At 44.9% G+C, this 22,765-nt stretch overlaps 1 protein-coding gene across 1 annotated transcript in view; it reads left to right on the forward strand.

The window, feature by feature from the left end:
• The window catches only part of PRKD2 (protein kinase D2), a 704,913-nt gene extending 687,507 nt beyond the window's left edge, over window positions 1-17,406 (forward strand). The window contains exon 18 of the mRNA XM_069644584.1: window positions 16,398-17,406. Within this exon, the coding sequence (XP_069500685.1) occupies window positions 16,398-16,616 (219 nt within the window). The 3' untranslated portion in view covers window positions 16,617-17,406. The remainder of the gene's footprint in view (window positions 1-16,397) is intronic.
• Window positions 17,407-22,765: the final 5,359 nt, after the last annotated feature.

A 22,765-nucleotide genomic window follows, 5' to 3' on the forward strand; every position in this document is an offset into this window, starting at 1 on the left:
GCATATATTTTTACATGGGCTTTATTTGATACATATCTGCTTTAATACACATGTACTCGCGCTACACTTCATCCAACCTCATGTCAGAAACAAAACAATCTGAGGGACCTCGACGCATGAAGGACCATGGGTACAGTGGACGTCACACTAGGGATAGTATTACTGGCACGCCCTGTCGACATCCCTTTTCGAGTTTCAAAAACAACTGTAATACCCTGCAGTTTTCACTAGATGTCGGCCTATGCATAGCATGTGAATCTACGCAGATACAAACATCAGAAATATGATTACCGTGAGTAATGTATCATATATATATTTCTGACGCTTGTGGAATCTGCTTAGATCACATGCTGTGCATAGGCCAACATCTAGTGGAAGCTGCAGAGTATTAGTTTGTTTTTCGAAACTCGAAAAGGGGCGTCGAACTAGGGCGTGCCAGTAATACTATCCCTAGTGTGACGTCCACTGTACCCATGATCCCTCACGCGTGTAGGACCTTCAGATTGTTTATTGCCGCCATACTTGTCGGAAGCATATCGCAGAGTTCCCTTGGCTTTAGCCATTTATCAATATAATTACAAAATGTCCCCGTTTTCCAACCCTACGCCGAAGATCGACGTTGGTGAATCGAGACTGAGGAAAACAGCCGTCAATACTACATGACGGACTTTGGGCCTCGGAAGGCCTCTGGCCGGGCCTCGGAAGGCCTCCGGGCTTGGCCCTGTGCAAGTTGGGAGAGTGGGGGGTGGTCACACACACACACTCGTTTCCTACATATACCCCCCTGCTGCCAATTAGTAACATATGGAGAGTACTCCCTTTAAATTCTGCCCAAAGTGTAACCGTAAGTTTCCCTGGGTAGACATTGTGTCTCCCACGAGACCATCCCGAGGCTAATTGTAGAGCTTGTAAGCTCTTCAAGGCCAAGACACTCAAGGACCGCTCGACGAAGCGCTAGGCCCACTACGCCAGGCAGCTGGAGGCCATGGACGCCGTGGGTTCCTTCAGCGATGGCAGCAACGCCGCCTTATCGGATGGCGAGGGCACAGGGATGATGTCAGGCACCCACGCACTCACGCGCAAGGCCCCGACCTCGGAAGACTGACTGGCGGTTCAGTTATGGGGACAACACCCGGCAGCAAGAGCGCATCACACACTTCTTCCACCAAACACACTAACCCCAGCCGAGATTCGACACGTATGTCGAGCGATCGGCAAAAGAAGGCATTGAGAGAGCGGTCCGCTGATTCGGTGTCCTCTGGGCATTCCAGGTTACGTTCGCCTCATGACACACAGCAACCGTCCATGGTTGTAAAAGCTGCCACATTACCTAAAGTCATTGATGCCCGATCGTCAGAAGACAACTCAACCTCTTCCCCAAAGTAGCACGTTCGACATCTACTTCTGTCGTATGTTCGACGTCTGCTTCTGAGATTGAACGCCCCTCTTCCCAGACTCCCGAATCTCGTGACACCACCTCCAAATCTCGACCCCAAGCGTCGAAACAGTCAGAAAACCCTAAAGGTTCAGGAAAACATTCCTCTAGTCATGGAAAAGGGGAAAACAACATAAAACCTTAGAACATCAGGTTTAGAAGGGAAAACAAAAAGAAAGATCCAAGGTCCCTGACCCTGTCACCAAAGAAAAGATTGTTTCCCCAACTCCTCAAGATATGGACATGGATGAGGAACCACAGCAAGAGAGGGTTATCCCCAGTTCCAAGCAATGGAACTCAGAGGACATTGATAGAGTAATGAGGACGATGTCCTTTTTTGTAGAAATCTATGAAAAGGACCCAAATTATTTTCATAGCTATCAAAGTACACCAGCTACCTCTGCCCCTTCAGGATCCAAAGACCCTCAACCCCCTACTAAGAGGCTCTGTTCTGAGACTCCAGTTCAAGGTTTGGTTTCAGACCCTTCTATAATTCAGCCTTACCAGCCATATGGTGAGGAGTCAGAAATACAGATGCTGGAGGACCAGACAGGGGTTGATTACTATGGGGATGATGAGGACCGGGAAGAGGAAGATGAGGCAGAAGCCTATAATCTTGACTCCCCTATTCCTAAAGATCCCCCAGTGAATGACTCACTGGTTGATAATCAACCATTACTTAATGAGGTACTAGCTAAAGCTGCAGCCCATTTTCAAATAGACACACAGGGTGTCCAAGAAGATAGAGATTTTGCAGAAGAAATCCTAGGGGACAGAAAATCCATCGCCCAAGCTATCCCCATATTAAAATCAATCCAGCACAGAATTGATCCTTCTCTGGTAACCCCTAATCTTACTTGGGCGGTTAATCCACGAGGAGAAAAATTATTTCGGGCCTCTCCCTTCGATCCCTTATACATAAGGGGTCAGTTAAAACCTGACTCATTGGTAGTAACAACCACCAGAAAGAGGGCGGCACACCACTAGCTTCTTCAGAAGCACCCCCTGACAAAGAGAGCAAGAAAATATATGCTCTGGGGAGGAAGGTGGCATCCACGTCAGCATACCAAGCACGGATTGCCAACACCGCCACTCTGTTAGCAAGCTACAATTGCCACCAATGGGAACAACTAGCTGCCCTAATAGCCCCTGCACCTGAACCTCTAAAGAGCCAGTTGGCCCAAATTGCATTAAACAGAAGATCTGTGTCTGGATGCATCCTTAAGACAAACTTTGATGCAACAGATAATGCAGGTAGATTAATAGCAGAAGTCACAGTAATAAAACGCCATGCTTGGCTAAGACACTCCGGGTTCAAGCCCGAGGCCCAAGCCACCGTCATAGACATGCCGGTAGAGCCGAACGTCTTATTTGGGAAAGCAGTGGAGGTGGCACTGAAGATGGTTAAGGACGAATACGAGACCTTAAAATCCCTCGGCCAACTTACAAATAAGCCCTCAGGTCAAAGGGGAATTAATAATTTTCATCGCTTTCGCGGCCAAAGCTCCCAGAGGAGTTCCAAATACTTTCAGAATCAAGGAACCTCATGGGGCAGCAATCAATCCCAGGCTACTCAGAGTTTCACCAGAGGTCAGCGCAGGGGCCGCACTAGGGGTAGAGGCAGCCCCGGTAGAGGTGGTACGCCACCCAATAAACAGTGACGTTCCGCTCTGGGTCCTTTCCCATACATCTCCAGTAGGGGGGGCGCATTTCCACCTTCACCCAGGCATGGGAAGGGATCACTTTGGACAGGTGGGTGCTGTCCACAGTGTCCGCAGAATACTGTATAGAGCTACTAGAACACCTCCGCAACCATCCTCCAAGACAGAAAGTACACTCCTTGGAGCATCAAAGAATCCTCCTCGAGGAGATCGCCATTCTTCTTGCATAGGGCGCAATAGAACTCGTCCCGGGCAAACAGGTAAACAAGGGTATTTAATCAACCTACTTCCTTGTGCCAAAAAATGATCTAACGATGCGCCCAGTATTAGACTTGCGCCCTGCAAACAAGTATGTCAAGCCACAAAAATTCTGCATGACTACACTCCAAAAGGTAATCCCCTACTAAAAAGGGGGGATTACATGGCAGCATTGGATTTGAAAGATGCCTGGTTCATCACAGGGGAAACACCCGTAATTTGCAGGTTAAACATTCAAAGAACAATCAACCTCCTCTTACAATTGGGCTTCTCAATAAACGAGAAAAAATCAAGCCTGGTGCCAAGCCCCTCAAAACAGTTCCTAGGAGCTGTCCTAACCACCCAAGAGGGGTTGGCCTTTCCATCAGAGGAAAGAATTCGAAATCTGTTGCTGCAAATTCCTCAATATCAGTCCAGTCATCAAATAAGGGTACGCAAAGCGATGTGTTTGCTAGGCATGATGGAATCTTGCATTTACCTGGTTCCTCGCACGTGCCTGTGTGTGCGACCCATGCAGAAATGGTTGGCGAAACAGTGGTCTCAAGCAAGTGGTCAGTGGGACGATCTACTGGTCGTTTCGCCAACACTAGTACAAAGTCTTCGCTGGTGGACAAGAGAGAATCTTACAAAGGGGAAACCCTTTTACGATCCAGAGATACAAGCAGTTGTCACAACAGACGCTTCCCTGGCAGGGTGGGGAGCTCACTACCTTCACCACACAGCTCGGGGTCTCTGGTCTCGCACAGTGGCTCAGAACCATACCAATCTACTAGAACCTCTGGCAGTCTTCAGAGCGCTTTGGGCATTCAAACCCCTCTTATCCAAGCTGTCGGTGCAAATCCTAACAGACAGCATGACGGCTATGTTTTACTTAAACCAACAAGGGGGCACTTGTTCACCAAATCTGTCCAAGCTTGCCCAGAAAGTTTGGAAATGGGCACTCAGACGAAAGATTTGCCTGTCATCCTAACATGTTCCAGGGGTCTCAATTCACTAGCCGACGCTCTGAGCAGAGATCCCCTCCCAGAGGAACACGAATGGCAACTGCACGAAGAGGTTTTAGAAGATCTCTTCTCTCAGTGGGGTTTCCCCACTATAGACCTTTTCGCCACAGACAAAAACAGAAAATGCCCAGACTTCGCATCCAGGTTCCCCCAGCCAGGCTCCAAGGGGAGCGCTCTATGGATGAATTTGTCAGGGATGTTTGCCTACGCTTTTCCACCAACTCCTCTGATGAGGAAGGTGGTCAACAAGATACACAGGGAATCGATGATGCTCATCCTAGTTGCTCCTATGTGGGCGAGACAACCATGGTTTCCACACCTACGCAAACTGGCGGTGTGCGAACCCATCAGCCTCCCGTGCTGGTACAACCTACTCTCCCAGCACGAACTCGATGAACTTGGCAGCATGGCACCTGAAGTCATAGAGTTCGGCCATCTCAATTTAACCCAAAGATGTATGGATATCTTAAGAGTCAAGAAAACCTAACACAAGGCACTGTTACGTTGATAAGTGGAAAAGGTTTGTTATTCGGTGCCAGAATAAACAAATCAACCCAATTGATTGTACTCCTTCCAATATTGTCACCTATATGCTCCACCTACTGGATGCAGGGTTAGTATTTAATTCACCTGGCGGCGCTGTCGGCCTACACCACCTCCCATAACAAGGTGTCATGGTGGAAAGTGCCAGTTGTCAAGGCCTTTATGGAAGGGGTAAAGAGACTACACCCTCCAATTTTGAACCCACCACCAGGTTGGGACCTTAATGTGGTGCTTGCTAAACTTATGGGACCTCCATTTGAACCCATGCATAAGGCTAGTCTCAAACACCTAACTTGTAAAACTGCAAGACCAGACCGCTAAGAAAGACAGATCAACTGTTTGTCTCCGTAGCTCTAGGCAGAGAAGGAGATCGCGTCTCTAAAGGTGCCATCTCTAAATGGATAGTCAGATCTATCCAACTGTGCTACTCCCTTTCAGATAAGACAATGCTTTTTATGCCAAAGGCCCACTCTACAAGAGGTACTAGGGCCACTCTGGCTTTCATTGCAAATGTACCCCTTGACGTCATTTGCAAAGCAGCTACATGGAGCTCTATTCACACCTTTACTCAGCACTACTGCATTGACACTCATTCCAAGACAGATACTCAATTGGGACACACGGTTCTAAGACATTTGTTTGCTCAAGATCCTTCTCACATCCCACCTCCTTCTAACACTGCTCGCTAATCTATGCATAGCATGTGATCTAAGCAGATTCCACAAGCCTGAGAAGGGATACATTACTCACCGTAATCGTATTTCTGATGCTTGTATCTGCTTAGATTGACATGCGCCCGCCCTCCCCCCCCCTCTGAGAGAGGGTGCATGGATGCTTGTAGTCTTATCTATCTTCTCTGCTTGGATACTCTGTACTCACACTACTCCTCATGCTCAGAAAAAATACAATCTGGGGGTCCTACACGCGTGAGGGATCATGGGTACAGTGGATGTCACACTAGGGATATTATTACTGGCACGCCCTAGTTCGACGCACCTTTTCGAAGTTCGAAAAACAAACTGGATGTCGGCCTATGCACAGCATGTGTATCTAAGCAAATACAAGCATCAGAAATACGATTACAATGAGTAACGTATCATATACATATACACACCACATATAACCCTGGGGTCCAGATTATTTACTAGACACACAAGGGAAATATTAGAAACACCCAAGCACTCAACACCTTGCTAGGTTTGTAAAAACTGCTTTATTTAGATAAAAAGTGCATCATACCAACAGGAAAAAACAATGGTTTACCAATAATGGCAGACCAGATGGTTAAAACACTCACTGTTAGGTCTCATCACCAATACTGCAACCAGAGTGGAGGGAGCACTGAACTAAGAAACCGGAAGTTGCCGAATAATTCTTCCCCCTATTGTAGCCCTCTGCTGCGTATAAATAACGGACAGAATGATCAAATGGTTGGAAGAAGGGACACGCACCCACAATACGCCAACTGGAGAAACAAGAAAGAATAATCAATATCACAAATGTTTAGGAACAATCCCACCTTCTATAGGGAGGGCAAACCAACCTGATCTGTTGGAAGCCAGCAGTTCAATTACAGATAAGTGGGTATGGATGGTAATAGTCCCCAATTTCCTGATGCAGAATCACCTAAGAACCAATTACAAAAACAGACTATAAATGAATGGAACAATGTCTTGTTACTATATTACAGAGGATTAGGAAAAGACCCTTACCAGAAGATAATGACACAGTTCAAGTAGTTCAATGTCTTGTCCCGACGGCACGAGGACGCCTGAATGAGTTCCTTGATAGAACGTATTCCAAAATCCAGAAACTATACCCGAGGCACGAGGACGCCTAGATGGAAAATTCCACACAGCAAGCTTCTCTAGTCTTTTCCGTGTTCCTCCAATTGTTGTTCAAGTTCTGGAGGAGAGATGGTTGAAATCCGCCGTGAGGTGAAGTAGGTATTGTTTATCTGGAAGTTGCGCGAAGAAGTAGAACATAAGGCAACGGCAGTCCTCACCCAAATGTTGTCAACCTGCACCCAGCAACATTGAATTGAGTTTGTAGCAAATGCAATCCGTGAATCAGAAACGTAGTTGGCAACTTGTGAACAGCAGCAGGGATTGAAATGTTAACCAAAAGCAGTCCGTGAATCCGAAATGAGGTTTGGCAGCTTGCGAGCAAGGATTGAAATGTTAAGCAATAGCAGTCTGTGAATCAGAAATTAGGTTTGGGAACTTGCAAGCAGTAGCAGGGATAACAAGACTAAGAACAAAGGGGAAAGGCAAGACAATCGTAGCAGATGTCAAAATGCAAAATCGAAACAAGCAAAACGGAATGCTAAAGTCCGTAGCACTTCAATCAGAAGCACCTGTCTGAGCTTTGGGGGCAGACTTTATTCCCTTAACGTCACGCGTACCAGCATCACGTGCCATAGCCATGATTTTTCTTCCGGCATTGCAACGTTTCAGGAATAGCTTCCTGCGTCGCCATGGTAACAGGTAATGGGTGAAGAACCGAGCTCTTCGCTGCAGTGAATTAGGAGATGTCCATCTAGAATAACGAGAGGTTGTTTTACTGGCTGCATGCGAAGGTACTGCAGGAGTTGTATTTCTGCTAGGAACCTTAATCGGATTCCGCACGCGAATACGATTCCTGACAGTTTCCTCCCCCGAAGATAAAGCCAACCCTCGGGAAGCATGAAAAGGAGCAAGATGACTGGGAGCATGAATATGCTCAACAGGCTCGCAAGTCCGATCATCCAGACCGTAGCCCTTCCAATTGATCAAATAGGTCTGGACCACCCCCACACCCATACTCGAGTATCTGAAATAGCCTTCACTTCGTACTCCTCCGAACCCTTAACAGTGATAGCTGGGGGACAAGCAGAAAGATGCATACCCAAGCGGAAAGGTTTCACCCAAGAAACATGGAAAACGGGATGTATTCTCCATGATTCTGGCAATGCCAATTTAACTAAAAAGGATTGATCACTTGGGTGATCTCATAGGGACCCACAAAAGAATGAGGTAATAACAGACGCCTAGCCACAATCCGTAGGTTCTTAGTTGACAGCCAGACCTTCATCCCTGATTGGTATGCAAGGGTTGGTTAACAATGTGAATCTGCAAAGGACTAAGCGCTCAACTAAGCCTCATGCAGGCGACTTTCCACGTTCCTGTGTACATACGTTAATTCCCTGATGCAATCAGAAGCGGCAGGATTGTTCTGCGATAACAGGGGATCAACAGGTAGAGCCCTTGGGTGTTGACCATGGAGAGCAAAAAAAATAGCGAGGTTCCAGTTGAGGAGTGTAATGAATTGTTGTAAGCATATTCAACTGCCACCAACACAGTCAACCATGATTCTTGGTGTTGTAAGATCAGACAGCGAAGGTATTGTTCTAGAGTGGTGTTAATCCTGCCCGTCTGCCTGTGGATGGTAAGCACTCAAGAATCGATCCTCGATACCAAAGGAAGCAGTAAGCGATTGCCAAAACTGAGAAGTAAATTGCCTACCGCGATCAGACACAATGATGGAAGGGAGTCCAAAAAAACGAAACATTTCAAAAACAAATCAGCAAGGATGGCGTGTGGGAAGATCACGACAGGGTACAAAGACTGCCATTTTTGTGAAATAATCCACCACAACACATATGGTTTGTAGTCCTGTATAGATGTCAATTCCACAATGAAATCCATGGCCAACATTGTCCATGGAGGATGGGGTACAGGCAGAGGTTGAAGTAGGCCCATAGGTTTGGTCGGGGTGGATTTACATTGTGCACAAACTGCACATGAAGATATGTATTCTTGAACGTCCCGTCGCATGGAAGGCCACCAACACCACCTCTGTAAAAGATCATAGGTCTTCCTTCTCCCAGGATGAGCCGAGAACAAGGAATCATGACACCACTGTGATGCAATTTGACGGTTTTGTCATCTGGCATGAAGAGACGCCCCTGGATGTATGGTGGTGAATTTATCACGTCCAAATTAAAGTCAGAGATCTCGACGGGTTGGGTTAAAACCCATTCCCTGAGAGAAGACCGTAAAAAAGGTTGTGGTGTACACCCACACACTTTCTGATGGGGCAAGAGCAGGGAGTCCTTGTCCTTCGCGACTTGATAAGAACTATGCATGCGTGAGAGCGCATCCGCCTTTGACTATAGATGCCCAGGCCGGTAGGTTATTGAGAAATTGAACATTGAAAAGAACTCATACCTTATGGCATGCCTAGATGTTCAGCACCTGACACATTTCATAGCGAGGAGATTCCGATGGTCTGTGAAAACCTTAACAGGATGAGAATCCCCCAATAAATGATGCCTTCACTCTTTGAATGCATCCCTTATTGCCAATAGTTCACGTTCCGTAGTAGTATAGTTACATTCTTAAGTTGTGAGCTTCCGGGAGAAAAAAGTGTGTGCGTCTACATGTAAAGGCAAAGAGGAATTGGGATTTTAGAACACAGGGGCAGATGTGAAGGCGGCCTTGAATGCGTCAAAGGCCTGTTGTGTTTCAGAAGACCAGACGAATGGGCGTTTGCTGCTAGTAAGTGCAGTTAGAGGAGCCACCATTTCTGAAAAAGAACAAACAAAACATCTATAAAAATTAGTAAAACCCCAGGAAGGACTGCAACGCCTTCACATTAGTAGGGACCAGCCAGTCCAGGACAGCTCTAACCTTGGTTTGATTCACCGGTACTCCCTTGTTGGTCAGGTCGTATCCTAAGAACTCAACCTCAGTTGTGTGAAAAACAAATTTCTTGGCTTTTGAAATGTTAGGGAGAATTTTCAGTTAAATTCCTCCCACCTTAGAGACCCCCAGCTCTTTTGCTGAACTTTGGAACTTTGAACTTTTAAATTCTGTGTTTTCTTTTTGGTTGTGGAGTCTGACAAACTCCATAGACATAGGGCCTCATTCTGAAATTGGTGGTAGTCATGGAGCTATTTGCGCCATGACTGCCACCAATAACGGGTCCGGCACCGGTGTAGTTCAATGGGGACTTACCGGTGTAGTCCGACCCTGGCGGGACGGGTAAGTCCCCATTGAACATGCCATTCCCCATTCCCATTGATCCCCCATAGGGCATAGGACATTGGACGTGCCCGCTGATTGAATGGTGAAAAACGTGAGATGCGCCACATATTTTGAAACGGTCGCCATGTTGGAGTCCGCGGACAACGCAGTAAAAACATATTAAAAACATGACATTGCACTTGTCAAACTAATGAAACCATCTCTGGGGATGTGAGGGGTGATGAGGGTGGGATGGGATAAGGCCATACAAGCCAAAAAACTGGTGGTTTTCCACCTTCAAAGTTCGCGAACAGTTCGGGACAGCCCTGTAATGTTCGCGAACATATCAGATGTTCGGGGGCATCCATACATATTTTTGCATTACAGGGTTGGTGAAAAGCAGTTTTTGGATGGCTTATAACTTTGGTATCACTGAATGAAACTGCATGAAATGTGATATCATTCTAGATCTGACCTTGAATGGTTCTACAAAGTTTTGCCAAGAGAACAAAATTAGAGAGGGTTCGGGGGTCCCAAAATATTTGAAAGCCTTATAAATTTGGTGCTGATTCATGAATCTGCACAAATGGTTGCAACACGATTTAAGACCCATATTTGAATGCTTTTTGCAAGGTTTGGTGGTTTTTTGTGAAGAGGGGGAAACATTTGAGGGTGGTTTGAAATTTTTTAAATGGCTTGTAACTTTCTTGCCATTTGGCAAATGTGTACAAATGATTTTAGAAATACTATAGACCCAACCTTGAATGTGTGTGCAAAGTCTGAATGGATTTTGTCAAGTGGGAGCTTAGTTATATGACTATTTTATGTATGTACATTTTGACACTTTTCAAAAAATAACACATGGACAGATTTGCAGAAAAGTCGTGAAAGGAGCATTGGCAACGACCTCAAAGCATGGTTTTGCAAATCCGTTTTGTGTTTTATTTTTACGAAGTGTCCAAATGTAAGCACAAAAAATAGTGATATAAGTTTGGTGCCTGGACAATGGGCCTAGCCCTCGGCAAGGACAAATGCCTACTCTGATTTACTTATTGGGGCATGCAGCATTTTCAGCCAATCTAGGGTGTTTCAAGCCTCCCACCTTGCCATCCCTTGACACTTTTCTCCTGGGCTCCTATGAGCACTTGTCCATCTGCACTGCCCCATTTATTTATGGAGTTCTTGCACTGCACAATGCATATGTGCATGTAAAGGAGCACTATATCATTTTATGGTATAAGTATGGGAAATACAGATGCAAAAGATGTGTAAAACATTGTTTATTTAGTTATTTTGACATTTATATAGCGCACCGAACCCTGAGGCATCTGTCTTTTGTGATGGTGTGCATGTGCAGTCGGGGTTTTCTAATCTGGCATGGGCTAGACCAGGGAATGCAGAGACTGTGGATAGTCATAAAGGGCAATGGATTATTGTCTTTATTGTATACTAGAGAGAATAATTTTGGACAGAACTTTGTTTCTGTGCTTTTTTCTTTTTAACTAGTATACAATTGTCAATTATTTCCATTAGCATAGTAGAAAATGCTAATGGAAATGTTAGAGCATCTTATTGAATCGAAATACTTCACTGAAAAATGTAAAGTAGATGGAGTATATAAGCTTATTTTTTTAGTTCTATGTTTGAACTGGGAAAGGTGGTTCCTAAAGGAACCTTTTCTATGCTTTTTTTTAAAAAAATCTTTTTTTTGCTGTAGAGGCCAGAACGTAAGTGGGGCAGGTGGATAGGGGAAGATATTGCACGCGTGTTACATTTAAATTAGGGGGCAATGTTACTCAGGCTCCTTGATTACAGCTTCAAAAGCACTTCGAAATTGCTCGACCCCTGCAGAGTGGTGTGTTGCAGTATATACAGAGTACTGTTGTCTTCAAAAGATATGGATCAACAGCCTCTTTTATCGCTTGCAAGGTAGCTGGTGGGATTTTGTGTCCCACAGAAGTAGGCTGTGTGGGTACAATATTGGTTGAGTAATTCAGGTAGAGGGAGACTGCCAACTACTTATTAAGAAAGGAACAGCCTTTCTGAGAGTATTGTAGTGGTTGGATTTGGTGTGGTGGTGCATGGAGGTGGTACTGTAGGAGTACTGCCCAGGTAGTCCGTGACTGTTAGGCAAGATTGTATGTAGTAACCCTGTGGGGGACTAAACCAGCCTTGTACTCTTGGCACTATTTAAACAAACCTTTGGTATAGGTCTGTACTACACAAGTTGGTAAAGTGACTGAGCAGCCAGGCTTATCTCAAGAGCGGTCAAAGTGAACTGTGGGGTTGCAACATAGTTTCACAGTGACAAGTATACAAATAACACTTACACTCAAGGTTTCTTGATTAAATAATTATTTATTAATTTAACAGTCAGTTTTAAAATAAGCCTTCTTTAGAAAGGAGCAATTGGCAACAGTAAAAATATACTTCAAAATACACTCCTTCAGTTCAATAAAGTAAGTAGATACCCTTTTGGGATGGCACACAGGTTTTCCTTCGCCCTGAGAGGACTTGAATAGCTGTGGACATTAATATATCTCTTTTCACACTGAATTGATAATACTGAAATTATGGCAAACAGTAAAAGGTTAGGGAAGGAAACAATGGTTAACATGTTTCTCAAACAGGTAAGCACTTTTGAACCCCCAATGCAATGAAGATTAACCCTTTCCCAGCTATACAAGTAAAGAATGTATGACTTTTTGGAGGGATAGTTAAAACACAAAGTTAGGGGTTAGAAAAGTCTTTCAGGGAGACAGGACAGCCAATATCAATTGAACAAAGCCTAGGAGAGCTGAGGCACTTCTTGAAAGTAAGTAGAAAGTCTTGCACAATGTTAGAGAGTTTGCTGAAAAATAAATCACTGTTGGTCCACAAGCTGGGAGGCTCAAAGCTGAAAACAACTCTGCAGAGGGCAGCAGCTGCAAGTCTCAACTGAGAACAGGCAAGCTACACAGACACGAGGTAAGTACCCCTTAGTTCACAGTACCTTAGATCTAAAGAAATGGTTCCAGCTGGCTTCTGTTCCTGTTGTAGTCTGGCAGGTCCTGTTGTTCCTGGGCCACAGTCGTGGGGATAAGAGGGAGGACGTATGGGGACACCTGCACTACGATTCGAAGGTCACCGGCAGCAATGGGCAAAGTTAAGATCTGCGGCACTTAGCGGTTTCAGCTTCTCACGAATAGCACCACTGCGGTTCTTGGACACCTTGTGGACTTTCCTTGCTTCTGGGGTTTCGCACTCTGTTGAGGTGGCTCAGGTTTGGTCAGTCCTGCTTCGAGTGAGTCTGGAGGATCTTCCTGGAGCTCGGGTCTCGCTTAAAAACTATGCACTTGATTCTGGTGTTCCTGTCCCCTGGCACTCTGTTCCTGCAGCAGCAATGGAAGTACAGTCAGCAAAGAGAGGATTTCCAGTCGAGTTAGTCTTGGGGCCGATTGGTCCCAGCAACCCAGGGGAGAAGTCATCCTTTGCAGGGCTTCTCTAGTCGAGGTGAATTTGGAGCTTCGGCACTGCAGCAGGGCTTCATCAGGCAAACCAACGTTCCAGGAGTTGCAGCAAGCTTCTTTTAAAAGTTCTTCTTCAGATTCCTTCGTCCAGTGATCGACTCTGCCTTCCTTGCAAAAGACCATGCCTTTTATGCCAGTCTCTCCCATTCATTCGAAGGCTAGCTGTCACTCACAAGGCTAAGCACAGGGGGTTTTGGGCACCTCCCTTGCTTCCTGCCCTGTCAGACAGGCTGGAGCCAGAGGTGGGCTTCACCAGTGAATCCCGCCAAAGACAAAATGAACAAAGGGACCAAACCTGGTTTGGCGTGCAGAATAAATCTCAAGAAGGACCTTTACAACAAGAAATGGCGAAAAAAGAAGACCAGGCCATTTTGACAAAATAGGCACCCTTGGGTGCAATACTGCAGCTGGTAGGAGAAAGTAAACCGCTGCCACCAGCCATTAATTGTAGAAAGGGTAACATAAAACTGTTACATGAGAAAATAGACAAAGGGGATACCAAGTAACTGCTCCAGGACTCTATGGAAGATTGTGTGTGCTGGGTCTACAAAGTTACAAAAGGTAAGTAGAGTCAATTTCACTTTACTGCTCCTGTAAACAGTAGTTTATCCAAGATAAAGTATCTAAACCTTTTGGGAAATGTAGAGGACCTCCCTGTGCCACTGCACTGAAAGTGCTGTCACAATGTAAAAAGATGATACCTATGGAGTTTGTCACACTCCAAAACCAAGAGAAACAGTGTTCAAATCAAGGAAAAATACATGAGAGAGTGGGAAAAAGGTCTCTCTCTCCAGGATAAAAAATTAAAAGTCCTAAAGTCCAGCAAAAAAGCTGGGGGTCTCTAAGGTAGAAGGGAATTAGCACATTTATGAGGATTGTCCCTAACAGTTACGGAGTACAACCTTGCACTCAGTGAATTGCACTTTGATAGCTTTAGACTTTGGTACGTTCCCAACAGTGGTAAAGAACTGCCACACCCAAGATTCTCTCTGGGTGGTAGAGGGTAGGCACTACCTATACCTCATCTTCCTGGTCCTCTTCATTGTCTTTTGAAGTATTGCGCTTCTTTCGTTGTGTAGGTCCTCCAGCTGGTGGTGATGACTCTTGGGGAGGTGGGAAGGCAGTAGCTGATGCCATTTTTAAGATAAATAGCAGTTTTGCTAATATTCTTCCAAGTATGAGCTGTATGCTAGATTGTTAATGGATAATGAGTAAGAAAAGGTGTAGGAGCTGTGCAAGGGTACATTTTGAGCTGCAAAGTTCCTAGATGAGCTGAAAAATGTAGTTCCGAACTGTTCGCGAAGCAGGGACCTATCCGCAAAGTGTAGACACGTTCACAAACACGTTATCATACTGCACGTGCGGTTGTGTTCACTGTCCTTAAAGTCTGCAATGACGTCGGACGTTCGTGACCATCGATGAACACATAAACTGTGGAAAAAGTAGCAGAAAGTGTATACAAGTGTTAAAAAATTATGCTAGAAGGTGGGGAATAGCAATGTTTTAAGGTTAAATTTTCTAAATTGAGGTTTTTATGATATTAGTAAATTGTAGGAAATTAGGGTGCACCTGTAAAAACCCATGAAATTCACTGACAAAACGTTATGATTAAGTTGCGCTAATAAAAAACCTATGAAATGCAATGATAAAACTTTATTAAAGGGACCTTAATGTTTGCAATTAAAACCTGAAAACCCCCAGACATTTGCCAGTAATGGTAAGCCAAGCAACCATAATTCACGCCACCACCATGCACTGCTAAGACTAACACCACGGACATGAAAGATGACATCACAAATGCCATTGATGACCTCACATGTGAAATTAATTTTGGTAAGTCCTTACAAGGGATTGTGTTTATAAAAATATATTGGGGGTATTGGGAGACCTATCATGATCTACTTAATGTGGTAAAGAATGTTCTCCTGTACTCCTGTAAACAAAACATTATGTTCGAGTGTTGTTAATAGAGGAACCGAATCATACATACATATAGGCAATGGTTGCTGCATGCTCCATAGAAGTACAATATTTTTAATCTGGTAATTTCCGATAGTAAAATAATAAATGCTACCTTATGAGAGTTTTGAGTAATGCTGAACCTGGAATAAATAGGCAACAACTGAAAACTTACCACACACTTGTGTTAGTGGAAATAATATATATAAAAACCCACAATGCATACAAATTAAAGGCACATACAGGGATCTAAAGTAGGGAAGAAAGAAACGGCACCAGAAAATGACAATAACATTAGAGTTAATCATCATGTATACAAATGAATTGTGTGTTTGAGGCCTGCTTATGCCCCATGTATGTGCACTATGAGCTCAGATTAAACTCTAACGAAAGTATTTTAAGAATATATAAAAAGGTTAATGTGTAGATATAACGCACCTTTTACATTTTGGAAATTCTCATCGTCAGTAAAAACAAAAAACTAGCCTAGTCATGTCAGTAAACAAAAACAAGTCACCCAGATATGTGATGTCATCAATGACATTTGTGATGTCATCTTTCATGTCCTGGGTGTTCGTCTTTGCAGTGCCCAGTGGCGGCACGAGTTATGGTTGCTTAGCTTACCATACATTTCTTGGGGGTTTTCTTTTTTACTTGTAACCGTAACGTCCCTTTAACAACTTTTTTTCATTTAATTTCATGTGTGTTTATTAGTACAACTTAACCAGAACTCCCCTTTAATACAGTGTTTTCACTATATGTCAGACATCACTTTAACAGTAATCACAAAGTGACCCCATTTTAGATGTAAAAAACCTGAATGCAAACACTCCTGAGCAGGGTTGATGTGCATTGATGGCAATCGTAGGGCAAACACACTCTTGTGGTCTCTTCGCAATACAATACCATCTAAATTTATCGCCCTGCCTAAAAGTTCATATGACTGCATTGTGTGCTATACAGTGCATTTCATCATTGAGTCCGACCTTGCTAACGCATCCTCTTCTCTCCCCCTCCCACAGGACTATCAAACCTGGCTGGACCTGAGGGAGCTGGAAGGGAAAATTGGCCAACGCTACATCACACATGAAAGCGACGATGCCCGATGGGAGCAGTTTGCAGAGGACCACACACTCGAGTACCCACCCCACCTGAGGGCCCAGCCCATGCACGGGCAAGAGGATCAGGAGCTCGAGGACCATGAGATGCAGGGGTTGACTGAGCGGGTCAGCATCCTCTGAGGGCCATGGGACTTTAGGGTGATGGCGGTGCTGCTGTTTGGGATAGCTGTGGTACCAGGACTCTGCTCGTTTGACAGCGTCAGGACTCTGCTCATGCGACTGGCATTGGGACCCCTGCTACATTGATTTATTGCATACTGGAGACAGCTGTAAGGGAGCCATTGGAAATGTGTGCTCTTTGTGGCGACTGGCGAACTGATTCTGCACAGGAATGGACTTTGGGTCAAACGTTTGCACCCACCCTCTGTCTTTACCCGAGATTGTAAAATGTGCCCCTATCCACTGTGTGCCTAACTGAGATTGACATGTGCATCACATGCACTATGGCCTTAAAGGCCTTCGCACACTCCCTCCTCCACTCAGAGTTGAAACTTAGAGTGAGGACACCTTTTCCAGACCCTTCCTATAATTTTCAATAGGAGGTATCATCACTAACCCCTCTTTGGCCTTACACTGCATTTATTGCCCCCTTCCTTTCCTCACTTCACAGAGGCGGCCATAGGGAATGTACAGACACACTCCACTGTCACCCCTCCTTGTACAGAGCTCCTTGTCTGTCATGTCCCTGCACCAGAGAGAGGTGTTACAGATGGAGCTTATGTTTTTTTAAGCTGTATCTTTTCAAAAATACTTCTGGAGTCTTTGCTTTTCCACAATTCTGAAGGGCTGATGTTACTGCTGCTTTTAGCGGCATCCTGGGGATGGCGGTACATTCCGCAGCCCTGAAATGTATGCTAAGATATTGTTAAAAACCAAGTGGCAATAAACCAGTGTACTCTGTGCTCCATCACGCTTGAGTTTCCAGACTTGTCATGTGTGTCGGTGATGGTTGATTACAATTCGAAAATATCTGCAAATAACATCCTTAATGGAATTGGCTGTGAAGCTGCAGTATGATGGGGGAGAGTTCGATGGAGGCGTGCACTTGTGGTAGAGCTTGGGAACTGTCTTGTGATGTTTTGGGCTGTTTAACCGGAATAGTAGACGGTACGGGACCCCAAAAAGCACCAGTTTCAGATAAGATTTTGAAGTCCGGGTATGTTACTCCCTGTTGGGAGTAAAATAATGTTTAGGGAGTACAAATGTAAGTCCCACTCCGAGTGGGAATATTTAATATGTAAGACGACTTTTTAAACTTTGAAACAGAAATGTTTTGTAATACACATTTCTTTGCACCTGCTGGGATACATGCCACAGAAAGACGTTGAATGGGTAAGTAAAGTTTGTGATCTATATATCACAGAAAGCATGCTTCCTTAACCTCACACCTTTCATCCCACTGTGATATTTCAAAATCATTACATGTACTCAGACTCCAATACAGACAAACAAAACTCCTACCTCGCTCTTCTTTGGGATCGATGGTTCTGTAATCTTTTGAAGTAATGGGAAAGTACCTAGAAGCCCCTCCACCATCCGACTTCGGAGAGTCCGACAGTGGTGGAGCCTCCAGGGAAAAACCCCTTACGGGGAAAAAACCCTGTGAAGGGCTGCTAGAGGGCGTAGTTTCCGGATGACTGCTCCCTGGAGATGTTTCCGGTGGAGAATAATCAGCCCCTTCGGTTGAACTTCCCAATCTCCTCTAGAAGTGCTAGGTGCAAGTAGACACATAGAGGGATTAATGACACGAAGGATAGATATTACAGACCCAAAGAGAGGATATTGTCTAATCTCTAGAAGGCTTACCCTAGAAACACTTAAATCAGGCCCGGATGATCGGAGGGTTAAGTTCCTGGATGGCAGTTTTGGAGAAAACAGGGGGAATAGTTGCAAAGCCTAACAAAGTGTAAAGAATGAGAATTAGACTTAGTCTTTCCTCTCCCAATCATGATCCTGTTAACGGAGAAGGGATGTCACTTAAGCTTACCACCTGAAGGAGACTCTGGAGAGACTGATCTCCTGCTAGTACTGGAACGAAGTAGGTGGCGTAACGGCCCGTGTAGAGAGATGAATGAATCCTTAATAAAGGAGATTGTAATTAATGGAAAAATACCGGGTAAAGCAAGAGAAATGCCAATGAAGGAAATCTGATTCTAAATTAAGAATCGTACAAAGACCTGCGTCCTAATATCCCTGGATGAAGGATCGTCTCGTAAACACATGAACTCCTCTGATTCCACAGAAGGCGTAGGAGAAGGCGGAGGATCTGAGCCGCGATCTGATGATTGCCTAAAGCGAACGGTAAAGGGAGTTTCAATAACAAGTGAGAGCGGAGAAACAGACACAGGATAGCCCCTTAGTTCTAATAAGGACAGAAGTGGAAAGGCAGAGGGTACGAGTGCGTACTTAAGTCTGCGAAGCGCGGCTGGACTCTGGAATGAGAGTAGCAACGCGCCGATGTGCAGGTGATGGATACAGAAGTACTGTTCTCCAGTCTGGGGGCGTGGCTACAGCTTCTTCCTCATGTGACCCTATGGCTATACAGTAACTTGCCTCAATGGGATTCTCCATGTTAGATGAGTAAAATGGACGCCGTACATCTCGCCCGTTATCCCAAGGTTCGCGTATTCCACGAACCATCACACCCACTGAACTCCAAACATTTATCCATCTCTTCTATATCCCCTCCATCTGCTTTCATTACTGTCTCTACCCTGAGAAGTTGCTTCCCTTGCCTATCCCTGCATTCATTCCAATCCCTCCAATTTATATCCTTAGGCATTTTCAGCTCTGTCACCACAAACGTTCATTCTCTTTCTGATCCTCTACTAGCCTATCCTCTCACTACGGCCCAGTCAAACTTCAGCATTATTTATCCAGCTAGTTTAGTCACTCTAGCCTTTGCCTGCTACTCACAGTGCATCACACTAGTGCAGTTGGTGAGCTAGTGTAAAAGGTCATGTGACTTCTGCCATACCACCTGCTAATTGTTTCTAAAATATTGCTTCTCCTTTTGCCTGCGTTGCCTCTTTCTACCCTTCCTAACTCTTAGAACCTACAGCATCTTCGGTCTGAGCATGTGAAGCAAAGGGCAGGTGAAGACAAACTAAATTCTTGTTTGATCCTGTTAAGTCAGACATTGAAAGGGCCATTGCCCCTGCTCTACACATTCCAGAAGGGCCATCCGCATGTACATCACACTTCACTCTCACCCTTAATCTAACATAACACACAAACACGCTACACTCCTTGCTCCGACACACACAGAATCTCATCCATATCTCTTTCTTCACCATCCACACATTATTTAAAATACACACACAACCTAATGCTCTTCACCACTCAATCATCAATACTAACTCTAGCAGACACTTCTGACCTCATCACCACTCACAACCTAGACACACACATTACCACAGAGACATGGCTCACCTCCACACACATCCTGAATGTCCCCATCCCCGAAGGCTATAACATAAAGCACAAGGTCTTTTAGAGCCATGGTGAAGGATCTGCTTTTCTCCCAGTAATGCTAATCACTCGCTTCTCAGACCTGCCACTCCTGCAGGCCGAGTACAATAGTTAATTTCACACCCTTACTGTTCATGGCCTGTAAGAATGTCATTGTATTTTCCCTTGTTCCCCCCCTTGCTTGAAGCGCTTTGAAACACATTGTGTATAGGCGCTATCTAAATAAACATATCATATCTGCAGTCAGGCATGCTCCAATCACTGTGTATATATATATATAACATATGTGCTGTCTTTCTGCCATGACCACTCTGTAACCTGGTCTAACAAATAAATAAACTAAACTAAAGGGAAGGCTGCTGGGGGATAGCAATCCTCCTCAAGCCCTCATGGACATGCATCCTCCAGGAGCACACCATACCGGCATCCATGGAGCCCTTCACTGCCAATTCAATTCCCCCACACTCTGCCAACTTCCACCTGATCTACTGACTACCCCAAACATCAGACACATCATCACAACAGCATCTGTCAGCAACACACCTAACATTTTCCTTCAAGAATTCAACCTACCTGGAAACCAAGGCACCAGTAAAATGAGCAAGAATCTACTTGAACTGCTCAATACTATAGTCTTTGAGCTACTCATCGCAGAACTAACCCACAAGAAAGGCAACACATTCAACCTGGTATTTACCACCTCTCCAGCCGTTGAATATTCTCCCAAGCCCTCACATTTGGACTGAACAGACCACCTTGCCATACCCAGACTACTTCACCCCATACCTCTCCCCCAACAGGGCCAATCCAAACCAACATAGACACTTCACTGCTCCTTCAAGCTCTTGCACATGGATGCACTGTAAAGAAACCTCATTACCTTGGCTTTCATGCAGGACCTCTCTGATAATGTCAAGGCCCAGCTCATCACACTCAACCACATGCTTAGGCAACCAACACCATGCACAACTGAAATGTTAGCCCAACAAACACAAGCCCTCCATACCTTCATACACACAGGTTCTCCAGCATCGGGTCTGGCATGGATTCACATGCTCATGAATATTCCGTTGTCAGCCTGGGAATCCTCAGTAAAAAGAAAAACAGTTTCACTTTCACTTAAAAACTGTATTTCTCCTCTAAACAAATCACTGTCCTCTGGGTCATACTGCCCTCACCCAATGACCGTCCTCTCCCTAAGCCCCTCCCCTGGCAGCGATCTTCAGATTTTTACTGCACGCTTCAGTGTTGGGAGTCCTCGAGTTTGCTCTGCGAGCTACTTCTAAGTTTTTTTGTGTTTTGTCACAGAAAAAAACTTTTTTTGTTTCAAAAGAGTGTGTGTGCTCTTCTCTCCATCTGCTGACAGCAGGGATCCGTTGTCTGTGAATTTGGGGGCAGAATTACAGGTCGCATATCTACACAGAAACTGCCAGTATTATCTCTGGTTACTTAAGAACATACAACCCTATTTAAATGAGGAAAACCGTGCCAATATAGCTAGAGCAACAATCCTATCGCGATTAGATTATGGGAACACACTGATGTTGGGTGTAAGTAAAAAATGTCTAATTGTCAAGTTATCCAAAACAACGTGGTGAGAATAATTAAGAGGAAAAAAAGCAGAGACCATATCACCAAAGATGGAATGGATCTCCACTGGCTCGCCGTTAAAGACAGGGTCTCCTTCAAAAGTTTGACACTGGCACATAGATGCTTGTACGGACAGGCCCCATCCTCTTAAAGAGAGGATCATCCAATATGTACCTCCAAGATCCCTAAAATGAGAAGCACTGAACCAGATCAAATGCCCACCATTTAAACAATCAATTGGGCTGGGCAGAGCATTCCCAGTAAGAGTTGCACAAAATTGGAATTGCATTCCAACTGAGCGAAGGCTCGAAACTATAAAAGCTTCAGAAAAAAGCTCCCCTCCATCACACCCACACGCCACCTTTCTCCACCTCATTTACTGCCGCCCAACACACAATTGCAACTTCCACACTGAATTCACAACTATCAACCACTGCTCTCTCTGGATCAATATCTACCTTAGTGACTTCAACCCTGGTAGTAGTTATCCAGAGAGCAACCCCATACTAAAGAGTATCCTCACTTCACTCGCCCCCTATGACCTTGCACCATTCACCACCGACTCCACACGCACAGCTGGCAACAACCTGGACCTTTTGATTTCCATCAAAAATCATCTCTCCATGGAAAATTAAATCTGGGTGTCACCAGACCACTTTGCGATCCCCTTTAAGTTCACTCAACCGCACAACATCCCCCCCACCTGCCACACATCCTCCTCCCCACCCCAGCCAGACAAGCCAAACATATTACAGACAAAGCCTTAACACCACTCATACCACCCTCCTCGTCCCCACAAGCACATTACTCAATTCTCCTGAACAATCATAACACCATCATTGGGCACTCAACAAAATTGCCCCCTCAAATCACAAAACCCTGCAACAACCATAACCCATGGTTCAATAGCTCCATCCTCTCTATCAAGCAAGACACCTAGAAAGGGCCTGGCAAAATATCCTGTGCCCCTCTACCAGAACACTGCTCAAACTATGCCACACCAAACACAGAACAGCCATACGTAATGCCAAAGCCAACCATTACCTTCAAGCACTCCAATCTGCCACCAATCGTACACAGAAACTATTAATCATTGTCAAATCCCTCTCCAAACCACCATCCTCACCTTTCACCGCCCCCCCCCCCGCCCACTTCAGTATGCAGCTCCCTCATTGGCTACTTCAATTCCAAAATAGACAACATCCAGC

This window comes from Ambystoma mexicanum, chromosome 2p, assembly GCF_040938575.1.
Source record: "Ambystoma mexicanum isolate Mex_15411 chromosome 2p, UKY_AmexF1_1, whole genome shotgun sequence".
Classification (NCBI taxonomy): Eukaryota; Metazoa; Chordata; class Amphibia; order Caudata; family Ambystomatidae; genus Ambystoma; species Ambystoma mexicanum.